The sequence below is a fragment of the Columba livia genome, chromosome 5 (assembly GCF_036013475.1).
Source record: "Columba livia isolate bColLiv1 breed racing homer chromosome 5, bColLiv1.pat.W.v2, whole genome shotgun sequence".
NCBI classification, from domain to species: domain Eukaryota; kingdom Metazoa; phylum Chordata; class Aves; order Columbiformes; family Columbidae; genus Columba; species Columba livia.
The window spans coordinates 39,059,068-39,081,076 of record NC_088606.1 but is presented as its reverse complement, the minus strand read 5'-3'; the positions used below and the strand labels follow the sequence as shown (position 1 = coordinate 39,081,076).

General features: G+C 41.9%; 1 protein-coding gene across 15 annotated transcripts in view; it reads left to right on the top strand.

Moving 5' to 3' along the window:
* The window catches only part of DPF3 (double PHD fingers 3), a 188,861-nt gene that overhangs the window by 97,415 nt on the left and 69,437 nt on the right, over positions 1-22,009 (top strand). For 12 of the 15 annotated variants that reach the window (XR_010472985.1, XR_010472986.1, XM_065064503.1 and 9 more), the window contains 3 exons: positions 13,418-13,545; positions 17,393-17,488; positions 18,513-18,551. Coding sequence is in view for 13 of the 15 variants with exons in the window: in XM_065064503.1 (XP_064920575.1) it covers positions 13,418-13,545; positions 17,393-17,488; positions 18,513-18,551 (263 nt within the window). In the remaining 2 variants the exon portion in view is untranslated. The remainder of the gene's footprint in view (positions 1-13,417; positions 13,546-17,392; positions 17,489-18,512; positions 18,552-22,009) is intronic. The other 3 variants (XM_065064492.1, XM_065064495.1, XM_065064497.1) reach the window with 1 other exon arrangement.

Here is a 22,009-nt window from a genome sequence, read left to right as displayed (position 1 = left end):
TACAGAAGAAAAAGTTAACAAAAAATAGGAGAGATATTATGGAATATCATTATATTCAAAATATGATTTAAAAAAAAACTTCTATTCAATTTTATTGTTCTCCTGACACACAGCAAATGAAATTGTTTTGTAGTCGGAAATATTATAAGACTTACACCAGGTGATATTTTTCTGCTGTGTAATATAAATGAATGAGCAATAAATGTTAATATGAAGTCTCATTTGAAATCTTACAAGCCAAGCTTTACAGATTTACTGAGAGTAGAACGGAGACCGTGATGGCTTCTCCTCCCACATCCCCATACCTCCCACCACTGTCCTTGGTGGAAGTCCTCCGTCTGTCATTCCCATTCTCTGGAGGAAATGTTTTACAGCCTGATAGCTGTCTTGTACCTGCGAGATATTATGTAAGTTTTTACTAGATTACAATACATTTAAATATTCCCTGCATTTTGCATTTGTTTACCTAATAGTTTATCACAGGTATTTTATGCTTTAGGATTCTGGCACCATTGATGTTTGCCATGGTGTCCATTCCCAATAGTAAACTCTCTGGGGGAAAGAGAGTCAATGTAATGTACATTTTGAGGGGAACTAAGAATGAAATTCGTGGATGTGGTTTTTCTCTGCAATGTCTTCCTGACCGGAGATCTCACTTAGGATGCACTTAGAGTATGGTTCCCCTTAAACAAACAAGGTAGTTTAGGGTTGGTACCTTAGTTGTGGTAGCTAGGTACCTTAGTTGTGGTAGCTAGGTACAGTTCTGTTAAAGCCTACAGTGAGTAGCAATTTCCATCAGCTAAAACTATGGTTCCTGATGTAGAAGAAAAGATGAGAACTTTACTCCTTTTGATGGAAATGATGCACTTCTAAATGCATGTTATTGCCTTGGGAAGTGTGGGGTTGATGTCTTAGGAACACATATGTTCATGATTAATATCATATACGTATCATACAGAGCTGTAGTGAAAATCCCTTTGTTATTGGCCTAAAATAAACAGCATTGCATGATGGGAATAAAAGGAACATTTTCAAAGCTGGCTCAGACAGCGTGCTAAAATTACATTTAAACACTTCCAGCAAGTAACTTATTTCTTTGAGTTTTTGAGAGATGGTGAATGCTTTTATCTTCTCGTGATTTATTTGGTGCAATGTCTATGACACAGTTACAGATATGTGCTACTCTGACAAAGTGAGGTTCATACTTACAGGAATTTCTGGAGTGATGCTGTATTTGTAAATGATGCTGTGGCTACATCTGCCATGTAATGCTCATTGCCTGGGCGAGGTAGCAGCACAGCAGGAGAACTGGAAACACAGAGGCTGCATCTGTGAGCAGTGCTGTAGACCAGGACAGTATCTGCAAACAAAGACACTATTAACTAAATAGAAAGGAGTCAAGATTAAGTGCTTTGTGTCTCTGAAGCTGCTACACCAGGATTTGCACTATAAATATACTTACAGTATATTCTTCCAGGGAGCTTTCTGTTAATATCTGAATGGGCAAAGTAAAAAAATTAACCTCTGTCTCCTGAAGATGATGCCCTAGATACATCTGAACTCTCAGCAAGTGCTGCAGATGGAACCAGAGTGCATCCAACTTTTTTGTTTTGCCTTTCAATCCTGAATCTTAATTAGTTCCCTACTGCTTTAGTACATGCACAACATTTTAATAGTCATAAGGACTTACTCCAATCCACGTTGCCATTTCCACAATTCACTCTTTCATACCAGTAGCAATTCTCTTCCTCCCCCTCACCCCCATTTAGGAATAGCGTAAAGAAAACTAAATAGCCAAGCATGTAGCTGTAGATTGATGAGGTTGTCACACCATTGTCTTCACCATTTTCTTCCGACCTGCACTGTGCTCTAATAGATGGATGATTGCTGGGGGAGAGAGAGAGTTACCAAATCCCACAGCCAGATGTTCAGGGGTGGACAGAGCGACCTTCTCAAGGAGCCCAGAGGAGTATAACTGTGTCCTTCTGAGGGAGAAGGACACTCAGGTGCCTCCGGCTGCCCGTGTTTATCTCTCTTTTCAAAATGAGCACAAATGGGCTCAGCATGGCTGCAAGGATGGATGTTTCTCAGTGCATCGGGGGAGATGACCAGTCATCCGTCTCTTCACTGTGGAGTCTGCCTGCAGCCATCAATCTTGTAGCCCAGCACGGCAGCTTCTTTGGCTTAGTTTGGCTCAATGTTAGATGAACAAAGGGAAATGAAAGCTGATCGGGGGAAAGGAGAGAACAACTATTCTCTATTTCACATTGTTTTCTCCTTGCATGGCTATCTCTCCCTCTTCCCCGTTATCATCTATCTTCACTGTCTTTTGTAAGGTGTTGAAAGGGCCCAGAATGTACATTTTCAGGATCTAGGATTTTACAATGTTTCTCTGTTAGCAGAGAAGAGAAAACAGGCAGAAATTGAAAAGGAAAAATTCAAGGCCCAGGGCTTCCATTTTTCAGACTTTTCTGTGGCAGTTTGCAGAACAAGCCTGACAGTGCTAGGTTAATGGTTGGACTTGATGAACTTGAAGGTCTTTTCCAACCAAAATGATTCGATGATTCCGTGATTCTATGATAGTTCAGCTGCAGCAGGTGAGGAGAGAGGGAACATGATGGCTTTCCTCCCTTTTGCCGTTTTTCTCCCTTGTTCTTCCCGATTCCTTCCTCAATGCCACTTCAGTGTTTTTAAGTGTGTACTTCATCCCTCTGTTCCTGTTCTATTCAAAAAGCAAACAACAGAGCCACATGATGGGGCTTTCTGGAGAAAGTATGTATTGATGTCCAGAGCTGTGATGGCAGCTCCGGTCAGCAATCGCAAGCTCATTTGAGCCAAGCCTATGGGACATGGCATCACTGGGGCTGCGCAGGCTTTGCACCAGATGCTGGAGCTCAACCAGCACCTGTGGGTCCTGCTGCAAAACTGGAGGTCATGCCAGTACCTTTTTTGCAGTTGGTATGCAGCCCATCAGAATAAAAAACATTCAGATATGTTTGCTTGTACGCTTAGCACTGAATTAACTGATTTTAGCACTGAACTCAGATGGGCCAGTTTTGTCTGATGAAATACTCAGGTTTGATGTACTTTGAGCCAGGCTGGAAGGAAAAGAGGTGTGTGAATTCACTACCTGCTGGACTCCCACAGCTAGGGTCTGCTTTCTTCCACGGTGAGTTGTAATGTGGTTGCTTATTCTGGTTTCCCCTGAAATCTTGCCAGTGGATATCACAGCAGAACACGTTTGGTTTATTTTGTAGAAGGCTTATTTAGAGATAGCATTGCTCCCCTTAACACTGCCTCACTGAAGCGTTTGACTGACATTTAAAACCCATGTGATTGCATTTACTTTTTAATTTTCCTGGTTGACCTCAGTGATCTAAGCGTCAGGTCTGAAAGAGACAGGCTTCCCTGCAGAACTGTGGTAGGAGATTTCTCTTTCCCACTCTACCGTGAGCAAAGAACTGAGATCTCGGCATACACGAAGCATATTAGGAGATTCAAGGCCCAAATAAGCACTGAGACAAAGCAAGGGAACTCTGCAAAACCAGATATTGGACAGAGAGATGTGTCTGAGGAATCTTTACCTGCTTTCAACCCAAATGTGCCATCTGGAGTGAACAGACATGCCAAGATGGGGAAAATTTATGCCATCATGGTTTAAAGGGCTGCTTTGCAATTTGTGTGAGGTTTGGTGGTGGTTTTGTCTTTTTTTTTTTTTCCACACCCCCCCTCCCCCAAACTTAAAGCATAAGGAAAGCATTTCCTCAAGGAAAACATTTGTTTAGTGAAAACCAGTTTTTTCTCCCCCGAACCTTGCATGCTGAGTGGGGATATTCAGGGATTACTTTTGTATTTTCTTTACAAAATAAATAGCATCCTTTTCCAACCTGTGCATTTAATTGTGCCCATTTTGAAAGAACGGCCGTATTTACTGCTGCTACCCATTTTCCCTCCCTACAAATTTTGAAAAAGACAAATCTTGTTCATGTTGTCATGAGACAGCCTACCCCAGATGGCACATCTGTGTCTCGGGATGCCCTCTGGCTGGCCTGTTGGCAGGCATTCCCGTGGCTTTGAAGGTCACCTTGTTTACACCTTGCCTTTTTCCCCCTCCCTATTCAGAGTCTTGCTGAGCCTGCAGGCTGGGGCTTCACCATCTGCATTTTCTCTGGTGCCATTAATCTTCCTGTTTACCATTCTGTTATTAATTCTAGAGTTCACCTTTTTCTCTAAATGCTTTATAGGCCTCTTGGAATTTCTTGCCTTTTTGTGGCAAGAGATCTGAGCATCTCAATAGATGATTTGCTTTGTTCTTTCCTGTTTCTGAAAGGATACCTACTAGCATCTCATGCCATTTTTCTGTTACAAGCCTTCCTTCTTATAACATTTTTCAATGATATAGGTTCATCTGTCAGATGCATCTTACAGTATGAGTAAATATTATCCTCATCACTTGGAATTTGTGAATTGGCTACTGAAATCTGGTATCTGTGGAAATAGTCCTGCTTTTTCAGTGTTTTCCTTGGTGGAGAAAAATGTGTTTAAACCTGTTTTTGTGAAAATGTGTAAGAACACCTTGCATTTTTGGTGCATTTCATTTGAACGCCTCAATGCCTATGAATATTAAACAAGTCCTACCATACCCCAGAGGATAGATGAAGACTATCTCCATTTGACAGATGATGGAAAAGCAGAGGGTACCTTTGTTAGAGTTTGGCCCAAGATCACATGGTGAGACAGTAGTGATGCCAAGCGCAGCATCTAGGGTGTTTGTTCCCTGTCCCATCCTAAAATCATTGCCACTTTGTTGTGGCCTTCCTGTTCTTCAGTGGTTTATGCGGGTTTGGTATTTACTGAGCCAGGGATGCTGAGCCAGCTCTGCGTGGCATGGCTGACTTCTTCAGACACCGTACCACGCGAATGTGGCCGTCCTGCTTCTCAGGCCTGCAGAGCACTGTCTTCCCACACATGAGAGCTTTGCAGACCAGAGATACAGGATCAGAACTGGGACACCTGTTAATCTGGCTGGTCAGTGCTGATAAGTCTGCTGCACCCATGCTAATGCCTTCAGAGCTGATTGGGTGTCTCTGCTGCTCCCCTGCACTTTGGGTTTTAGAAGAGCATCTTTAGTGGAGTTGCAGCATCATGTGGGTATGTAGAGCCAGGCAGAGCTGAGCGCTGCACTCAACCAAATAACCCCCCTCAGTCCAGGGCATGAGAAAGTGCAGAGTGGGCTTCCAAGAATCATTGCAGGACTGAGATTGGCTTTGGCAGGTTTATCAGCTCTGGCTTAGTGCCGGCTCTGCTAGGCCTGGACTGAATTAATTGGGATGCTTGCGCACTGCAGTTGAGAGATAACTGCATTACAGAGATTTATCTGTTACTAAAGGTATCCCCTCCACCATCCTCGATAAGGAAGAGGAGAAGCTATGCAGAATCTCACAGAATTTGCAGCAAGGTTATGGCATGGCTGTTTTTGTGTGTGGTTTATCTACAAGTTTGCATTCAGTATGAGCGGTTTTATTCAATGTTGTCACGTATAGAATAGTACGTTTGATTGCAGAGGAGGTCCGCTCCCTGTTACCATTTGCAGAGGGTACAGTGTGGTGGTGACTGGCACAGCTGTGTGGTGTGGAGGTGACTGGTGGCTGATGCCCGCCCGCTTACTGGGCAATAATCACATTCTTTTTCTTCTGATGAGTCAAAGGGCCCATCCATCTCTGTGCATGTATCTATATGACCACTTGCAGATAGGTAGGCTAAGTTATTATCTTCCTCCAAACGAGCCAGAAGCTCTGTTAGAGTGATGCAAAGCCCAAAGGAATAGACTTTGTACTCAGAAATTTTCTCCAAATTGTAGCAGTTACCCAGCCTCTGTCCCTTGATACTGCCTACAATGTTGGCTGATGCTGCAAAAGTCTCGATGCAGTGTGAGCTCATCTAGAACGCAAATGCAAGAGTGACCAGAACACAAATGAGTGCTAGAATAATGTTATTGAATTGAGATGTTCCTTTATGATTTGAGCCCTGAGGATAGTTACCTGGCCCAACATTTAGCCTGATATTGTAATTTGGCAGTCTTTGAGAAGCAGGTAGAGTATATTATATGTGACAATGATTTATATCTGTGCTGAGAAATAAATCCGTAAAGAACTTCCAAGAGAACTGACAGGAGGGCTGTTTTTTTTATTGAGGGATTTTATAGAGGCATTTTAGTGTGCCAAAGAAATACAGCTGCTTGTAAAGTCCACATTTTGATGACGGGTTAAACTAAACAATGCTTAACCTTATGTTTGAGGGCCTCTGCTGTTTTCTGCAGCCTTATTTCTCCCTCCTGTTGTGTTGTAGCCTCCAGGGATGTATTTTAGCTAGGGACTTACAGAAGCTTTCCATTGGATCATGGTCTCCAAAGCTGTCCTCTGGTTTTTCTGCTGTTTACACCCAGGCTGAAGAGTGAAACTGTGCAGCCCCCCACCTCATAGCTTCCTCTACCTTCTTCCCTCTCTTCACTTTCCCTGCCCGCCCCGTCTCCAACCCCACCATGAGACTCGCAGCTTTGCAGAGATTTTTTGCTAGGGATTTTTCAGTCTCCCATTGCTCCCTGGAGCAGACCTCACTCGTGCCTAAAATCTGTAACAAGTGTTTACCGTGATTCATTTGGGAGCTTTACAGGATCCCATGGCTGCAGCCTGAAGAGGAGTTTCCACTTAATGGAAGATAGTCCTCTGGACTATGCTTTCCACACAAAACAGTGTGTTTCTGAGGAAACACTCTCCTCTTTTCAAGTACTCTTGCTTCTAAAGCTGGTTTATCATTTGCCTTCACTGGATTCTTGTTCTTACCGCCACCCTGTTTACCCTGAGAGTGCAATAATATACATGAGGTTTGAGGGTGGAATTGGCAGGGGAAACAAAGAGTTATTGGAGTAGTCTTACAATCTCCAGTATAGCCATGGCTTTATTGTGTCTGGCTTGGATTAAAAATAAAGTGAATTTGATCTTTACTAGTCCCCAGGGCCATTTGTTTGGCTTTATGGACTCATTGTGAGAGTCTGTGTTATCAGTAGCCCAGTCCCCAAGGAGGCCCAAGACTGGGCTGACAGGAGTTCCCGTGGGTCAGAATTGGAGAGCATGGGAAGTGTAGAACTGGCACTGACAAGTTTGCTGCAGATGGGTGCTGAATTGCAGTAGTGTTGGGAGGACAGGCTGGGATAGCAGAGACCGTGGAAGGTCAAGATTAAAGCATAACAGCAATAACGTGATCATCTGCCCTAGGATAGCAGTAGATGATGCAGGGAAAGAAGGGTTTTGAAGATCCAGATCTGCAGGAGGAGTGGAGATCCGTGCCGCACTGTGCTGGTGGAGCCGTGCTTGTGAAAAAAGCTTGCAGAGCCCTGCCTTTAGTATACCTGATGCTGGTGCTGGTCACTGCTGTGAATGCATACATTCCAAGGATGGTAAGAAATCACTGTACGGGCCATGAACATAATAAGCAAGCAAGTAAACAAGCTAAGGAGAGTGGGTGTATGCGCACAGAAAGGCTACAAAATCCAGCTATTCACGTAAGGCATTGTCTCCTCTTTTTTTCTTAAGGGATTGCACCCCCCTGCCCCCACCCTTTGCACTCTAACGCTATATTTGTGCCTTGGAGATGGGGAGATGAGCGTATGATGGATGGATGGATGCTGCTTGTCTGGGTTTTTCACCACCATTTCCCCTGGGGCACTCTGTCTGCTGGCAGAGAGCACCATCCCAAAAGATGGTATCTTTTGCAAACTCGACAGCTAACAGACAGCTTCTCTCTCTGCATATTTCCCCAAAGAAGAGCAGGCTTAATCTGGTTTTTATATGGCATATTTCATTATAATCTTTTTGACTTCCCATGTTCCCAATACGCCATAATAAATAAAACGCTGGGGGTGGGAACAGCAGAGATGCTGAGGCTTCACACTCTTGTGACACTGATAGATTCTCATTTTAAACTGTCATGGGATTTAATTGCTTGCTGAGCCACTGCACTGCACTTTCAGACACATCCTGCCACATCCTCTTAATGAGCTTAGTGGCTGCATTTGCTCAGCAGTAGTTCTGTTTGCTGTGAATTAGGTGGCTTTTTTAGACCACCTATATGATTTTAAAGAGGTAGTGGTTATTAAGATAACATCCACGGATTTATCCATCTTAAACAGCACTTCATGGACTCTTAATATATAGTTTCCTCTGGCACTTACTATGTTCCAAGAAACCAGCACCAAGAAACAGAAATGCAAGAATCTGTGTGCAAAGTCAGTGTTTGTCTAAGAGGGTTTTTGGAAGCCGGATTGCTTTGGTTTGCATAGTAGCTGTCTCTGGCGTGATAGATCATGCTGGAACTCACCCAATAAGTATCTCTGTTCCCAATTAGAACTGGAAATGGAGCTGCTTACGAGTGCACAGAGATGATGGCTTGGGTGGCAGCTGCTACTGTGGAGATGGAAATGATCCATTGTAAAACAAATACATTGCACTGTATAGAAAAAGGGATGGTTGTTTTTAATTTATGTCTCAAAGAGACACAGAAACGTTGCTTAGCTCCCAATGCATTGTAAACCAAATGTAGCATATTTAAGGACAGGAATTTGCAGCTACTTTGGTGAATCAAAATTTGAAAAACCCCACCATTTGGTAGGATTTGTGAAAATGTGCTTCCTTGGAAGGCAGCAGTTCAATAGAAAACAGATACAGGAATGATGCTGGTGTGGGTGCTCGTTCAGATTCTACTACTGTGGTCTTAGGACCTTAAAAAATAGAGAGGTTGCTGCACTGAGCTGGTAAGCGGAAGTAACCACGCTAATGTAATCACTATGAAAGGGACCCTGCCAAGTTAAGAAACATAAATTTAAATTATATGCATACACACATCACGTATTTGAATTATAACACATGCACAATATTTAGCCATGACACCAATAACACTGTGGTCTATTAAAACAGGAAGAATTCTCAAATAATATTTTATTTGTCATTGATGATTTTTGTTGATTTGACAAGTCCGTTTTGTCCGGTTCTGACTATTTTGTGTATCTCCTACACTAACCAGGTGCTGTTGCATTTGCAATACTAATCAAAAGGAAATTTATCTTCACACCTTCTTAAAATTTTTATATAAAAGAGTAAGCTTTTAGTTATAGTGCTATTACTGTTAATGAAGATTATGTTCTCTGAAATTGCAATGTCTGAAGAAGAGCTTGTGATACAAACTAGGAGTTACAACAGAAAGAATTTAGAACAATTAGTGGGTAGCACATGTTATTACCTATATTTAAAAAGGATTTGGATGTGATTCAAAGATTTAAAGACTCATAAATTCTACATGAACATTTGAGAAATTGATTGAAACGGTAATTAGGTATAAGTAGTAAAGCGCCTGGGAAATGATATAGGAGGTTCTAACTGACTAGTTTGTTGGGTTTTTTTCCCTACTGAGGAAAAGCACATCTTGCTACTTTCTCAAAATTCTTTCCATGATGTGTAAAGGACTAATAGATAAGGGGTTGACAATTTACTTAGACTTTCTGAAGACCTTTGGTATGGCATAGGCCTCCAAACAGAACCAAAGCATTGTCTTAGATGAAAACTTTTAGAATAAAAGATGAAACAAAGAAAAAAATGAAAGAAAGAACTTTCGTTACAGGAAAAGGCTAATGGCTGGTTCACCAAGGTTTGTTGTTTGGTCCAAAGTTGTGTAATACAGTAATGAACAAGCTGGAGAGCGGGAGTACCTTGTAAACTACAAAGATCTGCATGTGGTACAAAGTTATTTAGAGCCCTTGTGGCCAGGGAGGTCTGTGTGTGCCTCCTCGGGGAAATCTGGATGTGCTTGGTGAATGGGTGGTGGGATGGATGTTTTAATTTGTCACATATGTGTTAGAAGTATTACTTACGGGAAGTTCTTGTTCCTGTTACAAGGTTCCTAATTCTGCTTAGTATGCAGCTTGGACCCTGCAGGACACTGCCTGAGGGGCAATATAAAGAATACTGTAATACTTTTGTTTAAATGGGGGATGTGGCCTCATCTGGAAATATCAGGTGCAGTATTGGTCTGTTTTGGTAAGGTTATTGAAGAATCAGAGGAAGTTTAGAGCGGTCTGACAGGAAAAAGCCATATGGAAAACTTCCCACAGCAGAGTAACAAAAAATATTGTGACTGTTTATCTTCGAAAGGAGAGGGATAAAAAGAAATGACAAAAAAAGTTTGGTCAGGAACTTTTGTTTTCCCTGTCTCATAGCAAGAATGAGCGGGGAAGCAATAAAGCAAAGTGCTCCTTTCAAACCACAGTTCAACGTTGAACTCACTCAATTGCGAAAACATTGAGGGCAAAAATGTATCAAAATTCAGAAGAGGCTGGGCTATTCTGTGCATTTCCAGAAGAGCCAGATTTAGGATAACTGCAAGTGATACTGCGTGTATCCCTCAGGACTGACCTGTTAGAGATCAGGATGACACGTAGGATTAGGGTAGATTATTTTCCTTGCATTTCTTTCCCGATAGACACTCATACCTTCTTCTGCAGCACCTGATGTGACTGCATAGTATAGCACAACAAATGTCAAAGCAAACAGAAGAAGCTGCGGGGTCACAACTTAATTTCTCAAGCCTAGAAGACTCTCTCTGGCCTTGTTGGAAGCTTCTGACATTGGCTGGTGCCTTCATCAGCAGGACAGTGGGTGGAATGGATCCCACTTTGCTTCCATACAGCAGTTCCCGTGGTCCGGGGGAGGCCTTGATTTTTCACCAGAAAACTACATTTCGGGCATTGAGTTGGCTTCAAAGGTTTTTTAGTGTAGAGGCATAAGAGAAAAAATGTACCTTTCTAGTTTTTGTGGGAAAATCCTGGAGAGTTAAATAGGAAAGAGTGAATTACAGGTTTAGTGAAATGAATTTAATGATCTCTGGTAGCATTTAACTATTTCTCTAGGTTAACTGAACCATTGTTTAGATTTTTGGAGACTTTTTTTCTCTGAGGATTCAAAAAATGGTTTGGAAACTTAATTTCCTGTCTTCTTTACTGTATCTTTTACAGACTAGCCATCTTCCAGGAAGGACTGAATTAGTTACAAAGAATGAATTGATTACTAAGAAGTTGTCTTTGGACCTTTGTAGGTTTTTAAACTGTAAATTTTACATTCCAGACAAGATAGCATGTGCCGTTTCTCACTTTCTAGAGCTACTTTGGAAGAAAAATGGACTCCTAGAAGCTACTGGTGGAGAAGAAAATGAAGGAGTTGACTGGCAGTAAGCTTAGTGGGCAGATAGGAGCCAGCTACCCTGAGTTTCTTTTTGATGGATTTCCTGCTCACTAACTTAACTTTTTGGTGACTCAACCTCCCCATCAGTAAACTGGGAATAAAAGTATTGTCTCACGCCACCTTGTCAGTGGGATGCTAAATTAAAAAATTAAAAAATGCTCTGAGAGTTTTGGCTGAAAAGTCTCCCTGAGTGTTGCTGGTGAGAAGCAGCAGCACCACAAAAACCAAACATGCCTATCAAAGACAGCTGCTGGTTTTTGACCTTAGAGCCTACCTTTCCCTCTGACTTAATGCTCAATATCTCTGAACAAACAGGAAGCAGTTCTACTTTAATATGCATTCTACTTATCCCTCACCCCTTCCTTGCTCATTCTTTTTCTCTAATGCATTAGTTTGCCGAGTGTGCCGGTATCCAGAGACAGGCACAGCTTGTCACAGTGAAGACATGTTTGTTTCCAATGCCCTTGAGCTTCCTTGAAGCGTCTTCTCTTGCTGAATGTATGATGACCCCTTGGGTTTTGCAGTCCCACAAGGTTCCAAATACAAAGCAAATACCCTTTTGCACCTAAGCACAGGACTTTGAAACCAAGCCAAGCCCACAGCCAGAGATGATTATGGAGGTTTCTTAGTGACTTTAGATTCAAGCGTCGGGATTTGCACATAAATCAAGTCTAAAATGCCTTATTTCTATTGAAATGGCTAGGTTTAGCATCCAGAGGGAGGAACTAGGAGTTCATACAGGGAAGTTAAATCTGTATGATTCTCTTTTGACTTCTCGGTCTTTTCTAAAGGTCAAGTAAGGGAGAAGTTGGGGAAGGCGGCATAAAGTGGTGGGTGTGCAGAGCTTAATGATGGAAACAGGGGATTGATTCGATAGACCTCCTTGTGGTAGGAAGGAGGATCAATTCACAGTTGACCCCATCCCATTGTGTGGGTTGTCCTGGAGGGGTTTCCTTTGAAAATCCCAGTGGTTTGGGTTTTCTGCATGGTTTGTACTCAGCCTTTCTCTCCATGAATAGAATAGATTTTGCTGGAATCTTTGCTGGATTTTCTGTGGTTATTGGCTGAGCAATACTCTCTCACTTCAGAAGACTTGAGCAAGCATGTTGTGGAAGCACTGATCAGGGACCCTGAATCATTTGCTGGCTTAGAGTTTTTCATATATGGAACAAACATATTCCTGGGACCCAATTGCCCCCAAGAAACAGATTATACTTTACTGTCCCAGGTGGAAATGTTCATTCATTATTTGGATTGCAGGAGTGATTTGGGGCTTTATAAACACATGAATTTCTGCCCTGCAGAGTTTATAACTCTGATAGAAAAGGCCAGGAGCTTCAGGCAGTCTGGGAAACACAACACAGTCCTAAAGGATGAGAAGCGGACAGAGCTATGACATAAGAACACCAGATGCTGATTTGTGAGCGTTGGTCCTGTACATTATTACTTTATAAATCTGTTAGCCTAGAGGAAGGAATTCATTTTAGAAGGGAAGGAGTACTTGAGAAATCCACACCTGGCATTGTCAGGTAAAGAGTTGTTCAGGATGTCTCCCTACCATAGGGCTGCTCTGAATGAGCTGCTGCACAAGTGGGGCAGAGGCCAGGATCTACAGGGAAAACAAAATTATTAGGTGTATTTTAACTTCTTGCTAAAATTAACATGCCGTGTTTGCCTGCCTGCTGCACAGCCCTGTACTCTAGTGGCAGCTTTCTGAAAGGGAGTAAAGCTTTGTTTCTTCTGGTGCACGGCGAGTTGCATCGAGCTTCTCTTACCCCCGCCTCCATCTCTGGAGCCCCATGCCCTAGGCCTGGCCCTCACCAGCCTTTGGCTCTTCCCGCAGTGACTGGGGGTTGTCCTCTTCCGTGGGCTGGGTTCTGTACTCACAGCTGTGCTGGCTGGTGATTCTTCATTGGTGTAGGCCGTGGACAAAGGTATTGAAAAGATACCAGGTTTTCAGTAAGATAGACATGAATCCTAGGTGGAGATACTTAGCAGTTAAAAGACGAACTTGGAGAACTCTCAGAGACAAGCTTGAAAGTCTGTCAGTCTTCTGCTTGTTGTCTTTGTCCTTCTGCTTATTAGCTGTCTGGAGGAGACACTTACAGTCACCTTGTTTTGTTTTTCAGAAGTGGATCTGCCTCTTAAAAAAGATGGGTTCACATCAGAAAGTACGACTCTGGAAGCTTTGCTACGTGGAGAGGGAATAGAGAAAAAAATGGACACTAAAGAGGAAGACACTATACAAGAAATCCAGGTAAAGGAGAGCTCCGTGCCCTGACAGCAGGGCTGGATTTTACAACTTGCCTCTAAGCCTAGCAGATTTTGTCCTGTGGTAGAACAGTGCATCTGTTGATAGGTGTGTCATTCTACTGTCAAAATGTTATCAAACCATTGTTCTACACTGTGATGCTCAGAATGAACCTGGGATCTCACACACTTCTCCTGTCACAAGAATCTCAGTCTTTTGGCCGTGTTCTGCATGGCTCCTGTGCTAGAATTTGTTTTGCAGCACTGTGAAATGATTACGCATAAAACTGAAAAGCAGAGATGGGTCCCAACCATAAACTGAATTTTAGTGCCTCATATTTAAAGTGAATTTGGACATGGATTTGAATTTGGATCCACAGCTTCTGCCTGTAAACAAAAACATATTGTTGCCTTGCATGCTTTTGTTTGGTGCCGTGTTTTTTGGTTTTTTTTTGCCAAGAAGGCTTCAGGAAGCAAACAAGCAAAATAAATAATTAAAATTATTCTAATCTTAAGTATCTCAGTTATTATTAGTGATGCATGTAGGAAAAATATTGCCTCCTCAAACTATTTATTGCTTGAAAGTTATTTGTCAAGTTTCCATTTCATCCCTTAACAATTAAAAGCAGAAACATATTTCTGGGTCTGTTACAGAAGGAATTCAGCTAACATAAAAGGTTCTTATACAAAGGCACATCGCTTTATAAAGACATCTCCCATTGCTAGGAAAGTGGGCGTCTCCTGAGGGAGCAACACCAAATCTTTGGTGATGCTAAAACACTATTGTGCTATGAGTCTATTAGTGATTTTTAGTGAAAGCCATTGGCAGTGTGTCAAACTTGGTAATTTTGGCTGAGAAATAACACGTTGTATCTATTCCTAAAATTAGTAAAGAGCTGAGTGGGCAGCCCCCTGTCAAAAGAAATAAGAGTGTGGGCATCAAGTCTATAGTACTTGGAGCTCAGTCCTACTGGTCTATTTGCTAGAAATTTCATCCTTCTAAGGGCAGCAAAATTAGCTCTCCAGCTCCCACTTACTCAGGTAAAGGAGCACCAACAAAGAGGAAGCTTCCCCTGCTCATGGAGTGGGGAAAAGCTTGGCATGAGGTCCCCTCTGTCCTTCTTCAGTGCTATATCTGGGTCTATTAAGCTGAGAGCTCTAAAGCTCTGTTGATGCCTGCTTCTGACGTCCCAAGCAGTCACGGTGCAGCATCCTTATGAGATCCACAAGTACCTTTGGATGTTGCTGTGTGATGTCCCAAATTATGCCCAGCAGCAGTTCAAGGAGAGAGACTTCAGAGATGGTGGAACCATCAGAAGTCTGGGCATTGCAGAGCAGGGAGGGTGTGTAAAAATACACAAAAAGTTTTTGGCTAAACTGCTGGAGCTGTAATTAGTCACCTGGGTGCTAGTTTCATCAGAACAGGTGCAAAAAGCATGTCTTGCTGTTGTTTCTTATTCAGTCACAGCTTATCTTGATTCAGTCTATACTACACTTCTTGAAGCCTTTACTAGTAGCCAGCATTCGGTGTGTGCTGCAGCACCCAGCAGCTAGACTGGACCAAATCAAAATCATGACCGGTGCCTTTTATCCATATGACAAATGAGACAATGCAAATCTCTCTTTTGTTCCTTTGCATGTTCTTTTCTGCTGTAACTTGAAAAGGTGGGATAGACATGATCGTAATTCCCACCTCAGTCCCAGCCACTTACGACCCTCTCAAACTCGAAGTATCCATCAGGAGAAGAAGACTCAGTGCTTAGCTGCACCGAAGTACATTGGGCTGAGAAACTCTTTTAGAAAGACAGAATAGGAAAAGAAAAATTACTTTTCTAAAAAGGGTAAGGGTACCTCCTGCTAAATAGATGCAGTCATTGGGACCTGTGTTACAGTTGGTATTTAACATGGTTGAGGATTTTGCCCTGCAGTAAATTGATGTTGAATGTGTGGCCCCATCGTTTGCTGGAGAAGGCTGTGCATTGGAAAGACTATGCCCCTTCTGTCAAGAATTAAAGTCATTATCCTGGCAGTCCCACCGAATTCACACTTGGTTACTTATTATCTCTTTCTTAAATTGATGCTGCAATTTTAAATGAAGAAAGTGGTTTGTAATATTTATCTTACTTGCTGTTGGGTACTATTATTGTTGTAAACTAGCTCCTTCCCCTCCCATGTACAGTATGGTTGCAGCCTTCTCTTTTTTTTGGAGACACTTTAAGATATGAAGCACTGTGAAAATACAAACTCATGTCAGTAAGGTTGCGTGTTTTCTTACATAACACTAGTCTCCTCGTGTAAAACATTTTCTGAGTGCTTCAGTTTTCTAAGGTGAAGTCAATGAATACATGTAATTGCATGAATTTTGAAGAAACATTTTATGTGCATAGAACTGGAACTTGCTTAACTTTTCCACTCTCTAGTAGTTAGTACTCTAGTATTATGTGAAATTATCTGTCATGATGGTGTGACCTCATTAATAGATCTTGAGATTTAAAAATAAAAGGAGTAAAAACCAGATGAAGACTTGATCCTCTACCATGTTCTAAAAGTTGTTTGTACTTTTAAAAAGGAACACTGTCCAATATTAGTCTTAAAAATTTATCTGGTAAACTAAGAATGAATTTGCATAGTGGGTCCTTCAAATACAAGCTTTTTAAAAATTTCTGTTGTACTCTTTCCCACAAATTAAGAGTTCGGTGCTTGAGGTACGCAGGAAGGGGAGAAAGCCACTGTGATTTGCTCCTGTTCTCCCTCTGCTGGCTCTCAAGTAGCTGTTGAGTAGAAATTATATGGAAGTGACCAATATAGTAAGAGACTGAAACACCTCCCCATCAGTTTAAAGTCACCGATTTGAATTTGCACTGTGGCTGCATGTTGCAATTTAGATGAATGGTGGTGTGGCAAAGCTAAGTTAGTGATTCCAGATGAGTCCCTTATGAAATGGCACTGCAGCATGAATGGCAGGAGTGGCTGGGGCCCATTTCTGTATTTCAAGCAGACATGCCAAAGATTGAGAGGATTTCAATTTTCCATATCAGTGTTGTGATGGTTTGTCTTGCCTTTGTCCATGTGATGTCCGAGTTGTGCATGTTTTCAGGGCAACCAGCCTGTGTTTGATTCTGTTGAGGTTATATTTCAAAAGATTGAGATAAAAGGGTTGAAATTCTCTGGCCTGGGTATCTCACAGTTATGTGAGGTGATTAATTTTTGTTCCTATTAAATAATTAATTGAAGGAACTATTGCTGTTGTTCCTATTAACTTCTGCAAGACCTGTACTTCTTCAGCATTCCCATGCAGCAAGACCCCTGTTTCCAGATTACAGGGTTGTACCTGTACTGTAAGCCCTAGATCCACTAAACATGCTGGAATATATGGAGGATTTTTCTCTATTTTTGCTAAACAAAGAAAATTGTGAGCTGCCAAGGAGAAAACCACTGATTTGTGTCTTCTTAGAGTGCGTTCTCAATGTTAGAGGAAAACAAAACAATTTAAGGTACAAAAAACAAAATAAAAAAAAATCATGCAAACAATTTCCCAGACAGGGCCTGCAGTTATACATACTAATACTTGTGTTGTCTTGGGATATCGGTGCTCAGTAATACCACTATTATTTCTTAGAAACCTTTTTTTCATAGGTGACTGATATCAGTGGTATTTCTAAATATGAATTCCTCAGAGAACTGAGGGTGGAAGGGAAAGCAAATTTTGCTTCAGTGGAAAGAAGTAAGGGTTCTGGGATCTGATTTGGCATTATATCATTAATCAACTGCAGTCTCTGTGGTAAAGAGCAGCAGTTGGTTGTATGTGTCATCTTCTTTTCTTCTAACCATTCCTGTTTACTGTTCAACCACAGAGGGTTTTAGAAAATGATGAAAATGCAGATGAAGTGAATGAGGAAGAGGATTTGGAAGAAGATATTCCAAAACGAAAGAACAGGCCTAGAGGACGGGTAGGTGGAGAGATTATTGGAATGGGAAGGAAGGAAGCAAACCTCTGCTTTCTAGTGTATATTTGTCATGTGTACTGTATACAAGAAGTGTATATCCCTGGATATATGATAATCATAACACTGTAGGTAACTTTCAGTCATATGGTCAAAGATTTGTAATACTTTTTCAGTTTTTTTTTTGTCAATTACCAGGAAAAAATACTATTTTGAGAGTAAAAAGTTGGGGTAAATTTACTATAGTGTTGTATTTACAATTGTAATATAAACTGTAATAGTTATGATGTCATCCTACTATTACAATGCTCTTACTTTAAAACAACGCTTACTAGTTACAGAAAAGCAACAAATTCAGTTATGACAGCCCCCAAAATATTAACAAAAGTAACTTGAACAGTGTTAATGCATTTTGCAGCTTTCTCCAAGGCAGCACTTTGTGGCTGACACTGGCCCTCTTGAGCCCATGGCAAATCTTCCGTTTGCTTAAAATGGGCAATATTTTATCCTTACGGGAGTGTGTGTCCCTTCTCTTACCTAAGATGTCTTTTCACAATTTCAGCAGGGCACCAACATTTTAAAACTTGGAATCAACATTTTCAATTGTGGCCCCGTAAGCTAGGCATCTAAATAAACATGAACACAATTCTCAGACGTTTCAAGCATTTTCATCTGTCTTTGGCTCCAGCAGATGCTGCAGGGGCACAGGAGCTCTAGAAGTACCTTTTGATGTGTTTGTAGGAGTCAAGCAAGAAGGGCCACATTTTAGGCCAAATGAGCAGGATATAATAGCTTTTGAATAAGAGACACGAAACCACACTGAATACTTGCAATGTAATTCTTATGCATCAGACCCTCTCTTTTGGTTTCTTCTGTTGTTGTGTTTTTTCAGTTTTCTGCTCCTCTTTATTTTGGAGCTTAAGTCCTTTAATATAAGATCAAAGCACTTTAATAATTCGATAAGTATATATTTCACCTTCCGTATTCTCAAAATCACCTGAACCAGTTTCTTTCTTTCTTTCTTTCTTAGCCAAAGACCCCCACCTGGAAAAAAATTTTCCAGAAAAATGTAAGTTTCAGAAAATTTGTATGAACCAGTAACCAAACCCAGCAGTTAGAATCAATACATGCACACAAGCTTGACTGTAGCAATCAACTAATATTCCAGGCTAATGACTCTTTTCTAATAAGTTGCTCTCACATGAATTGCGCATGCTGGTTAGGGCGAGTGAAAGGGAGTGAATAGCTAAAAGAGGTGTACTGCTCAGGAGAAGGGAATTTGCTGTATTCATGTATTCCAGACCTACACAAAGTCCTGAAGTTGCTGTTACATACAAAGTTTTACTCCTCTGTTCAGGAAGCTGTTTCAGAATGGCTCTGGTATTTTTTCTCTGCTATTGTAGGGAAAGGAGTTGGAGGGCACTAGATGTCCTATTCATTTTGAAACATGAATTTATGTCTTATTTTTTCCCCTAGAAGCGGGCCCCTATTAAGTACAGGAGCAGCAGGATCTCTCGCCTTTTTCTTGCAACTAACTCCTGCTCTGCTAGTGCCCTGGCTTCATTCAGTACGAAAAAGAGAAGTCTGAAGAGTGCCAAATACTTTGAGCAATTTTCATTTTTATTTGATGGCATGAATAACCAAAGCAAAATGTGGTCTAAATTAGGATTTTAAAATTAGGTCCAGATTCTCTAGCTGTTGAAAACTGGTAAGCCTGAATTGCATCTGGTTTTGCCACTCTTCAAGCCGCCCTTTTCTGATGTGAGCCTGACCCAGTGTATGGAATTGAGGCAAAGGATTTGAAATAGGGGACATGAAACCTGGGCAGCACTTTGTTTCTGGGAAGGAGGTGGTTAGGGTATTTTTAGAGAGCAGAAGAGGGGAAGGACACACATAGGAAACTAGATCCTGCAGAGTGTGGCCTTTGGGGACTCAGAGAAGGAGTGAGAAGGGCTGACAGCATCATTGCAGGATTAATGCGACAGAATTACTGCTCTGGACTTTCCAAATCGCACATGCCCTTTCCTTTCCCTACAGCATTATTTTATTTTTAATCCTGGACTCTCCATCTGTCCCTCTGGCTACTGTCTCTGGCTGCTTCAGGGCTGCTTCAAGGCTGCCATGCCATGGCTTCCAGGCCTCACACGTTAAGTCTCGTAGCCTTTGCTGCATCCTGTCAGGAGGATGAAGGCAGTCGTGGGTGACTGGATTGGACAGACTGGAGTGCTGACAGCAAGCACGGGGCGCTTGGTTTAGTGTCTCTAGAGCAGCTGCTCGGTTTACAATCTCCTCAAGGCCAGGCCTGAAATGGTGGGAGCGTTAGGAAGGACACTGAAGGCTGGAGAGATGGATTCACAGAAGGAGGTTTTTAGTGTCTTTGCTGCACAGGGAGAATGGAGTAGGAGCTGGGAAGAACAGTTTGCAAGGAGACAGGAGACAAATGCAGCTGCACCTGTACAGATTGTCTGCTCATCAGCTGGATATCCCATGGGACAATTTCAAAGGCACTAAAGACATTTAGGAACCCAAGTCCCATTGAAAGTCATTGACTGGAAAAATCTCCCTGTGTGTTCAGTGCATGGAAAAGTATGTCTGACGTGCAGCCATGACATGAATGCTGTACCCTTGCCTTTCTGTAGAGAGTGGTTTGAAGGGAAACAGCTGGCTGTAAGACTAGCGAAACTCTGAGCAACAGACCTTAAATTACCATCCTATTCTGAAAGGTGCCTATGTAAAAATAGTGCATTCTTACTAAACAGATCCATTCTCAGTGTGTAAACAGAGTCAGATCTACTGACTAGTGACAAAATTAAGACTTTAGAGCTTTTTCACAGCCCTGAAAAGCCAATGCAGCTGGTAGAATAGGGAAATTAGATCCTAATCTGGATACCAGCAGAAATATTTATTGAGGGCCAATCACTTGTTTCTGTGAAGACTCTCTGATGAGCTGAGGGTTGTGTAGGAGCTGCCACAGACTGAAATTCAGCTTGCAGCACATTTGGCAGTATTGAGGGAAGAAAGGAACTAGCCTGGGATTGATTTCATAGCCTAGGGGGGGTTTACAGAACTGGCAGTTAGAGAGAAAATATTGCACACTAGTAAGATGATTTTACGTGATATGGTCAGTAAAGTAGCTTGTTTCCACCAAACAGTTGTTGCTGGGGCCTTTTCCAGGGGGAAACTGCTTTTCAGTTCCCCCTTACAAATCTCACTCTGCTCATGTGTGCTGATCTGCACAGAGGTCTTTGCAGAAGGCAGAGCTATACTTGTCATACCTAACAGTATTTACCCCATCCAGACAGATGCAAATCCAAGTCTTTCCTTCAGGACTGTGCTAAGAGTTAGACCTGAGCCATTCCAGGGAAATAATGTGTGAAGTATTTATAAATCCCTGTTTTGACAGACTTTGGCAGGCCCGTGTAAAACTGTTCCTTGTTCCTTCTCTTTAGATGTCCAACAGAATGCAGCTCAAATAGTGCTAGTTCAGTCCCAAATCCACAGAAGAGGGACAGAGCTCCTATCACCACTTTGTGTCTGTGGTACTAATATTCTCAAAATTTCTACATCTTCTCCAACTTTACTTGACGAAGCTCTGTCCCTTTCTTATTTTCACATGCAAAAGCTTGAAGGATTTGAGTCAGGTGGCTTGTCTAGGGTGAGAATCATCAACAGTTTAATAAAAGGAGCACAAGAAACAATTTTTTTGCTTTTACTCAGGAACAGAATATCTGGCAGAATTAATAAAGGGCTATCTAACCATCCACCTGCAGATCACTTCCTCAAATAAAGATCAAGTCTAAAATTATTGTCATCTACACACTGTACATTAGTGAACGTGAAAGAATTGAAGGCCTCGTCTCAGTTCCCAGTTCCACATCACAGCCTCCACCACTGGACGGACATGTCCCCTTGTTGGCATCCCAGCTGAGAAGGGTCAGGACCAAGTAGCTTTGATGCTGAATTCCACTCTTACCCCTGGAGCTCAGGACAGAGCAGTCTGTGCTGTGGAGAAACAGAGCTTTTCAGTTTCCAAGGCGGCTGGCTTGGTATGTTGTAGGAACACAGAACTGCAGAGAGACCTTTATGGATAATTCCTGTCCTCTGTTATTGCAGGTAGCCATGTTACCTGAACCTTTCGACTAACTGACCCAAGCTCCATTTTATAATTAGCCATGGTGTCTTTGTCCCAGAAAGCCATTTCAAAGCATTGCTTTTCAGGTAGAAAATAAAACAAAACAAAACAAACATCTCCCCCCGCCCCCCAGAAAATATTAAAGGAAATAACTTTACCTGTCTTTTATTTGATGCCTGTTTTCTGGCTGATTTAATGGTTATATTTATCCTCTAACGCCTGTTCATCTATTCATTCATTCATATTCAGTTAACCAAGGTATTTGGACATCTTCAGAAATGAATGTGTGAAGATACTCAACTGAATATGTGCTGGCAGTGACCTACTGCTATGGATGAACAGTTTGGGTTATCTGTGGAGGGGATCTCCACTGTGTTGCAAGGTCCATTAACATA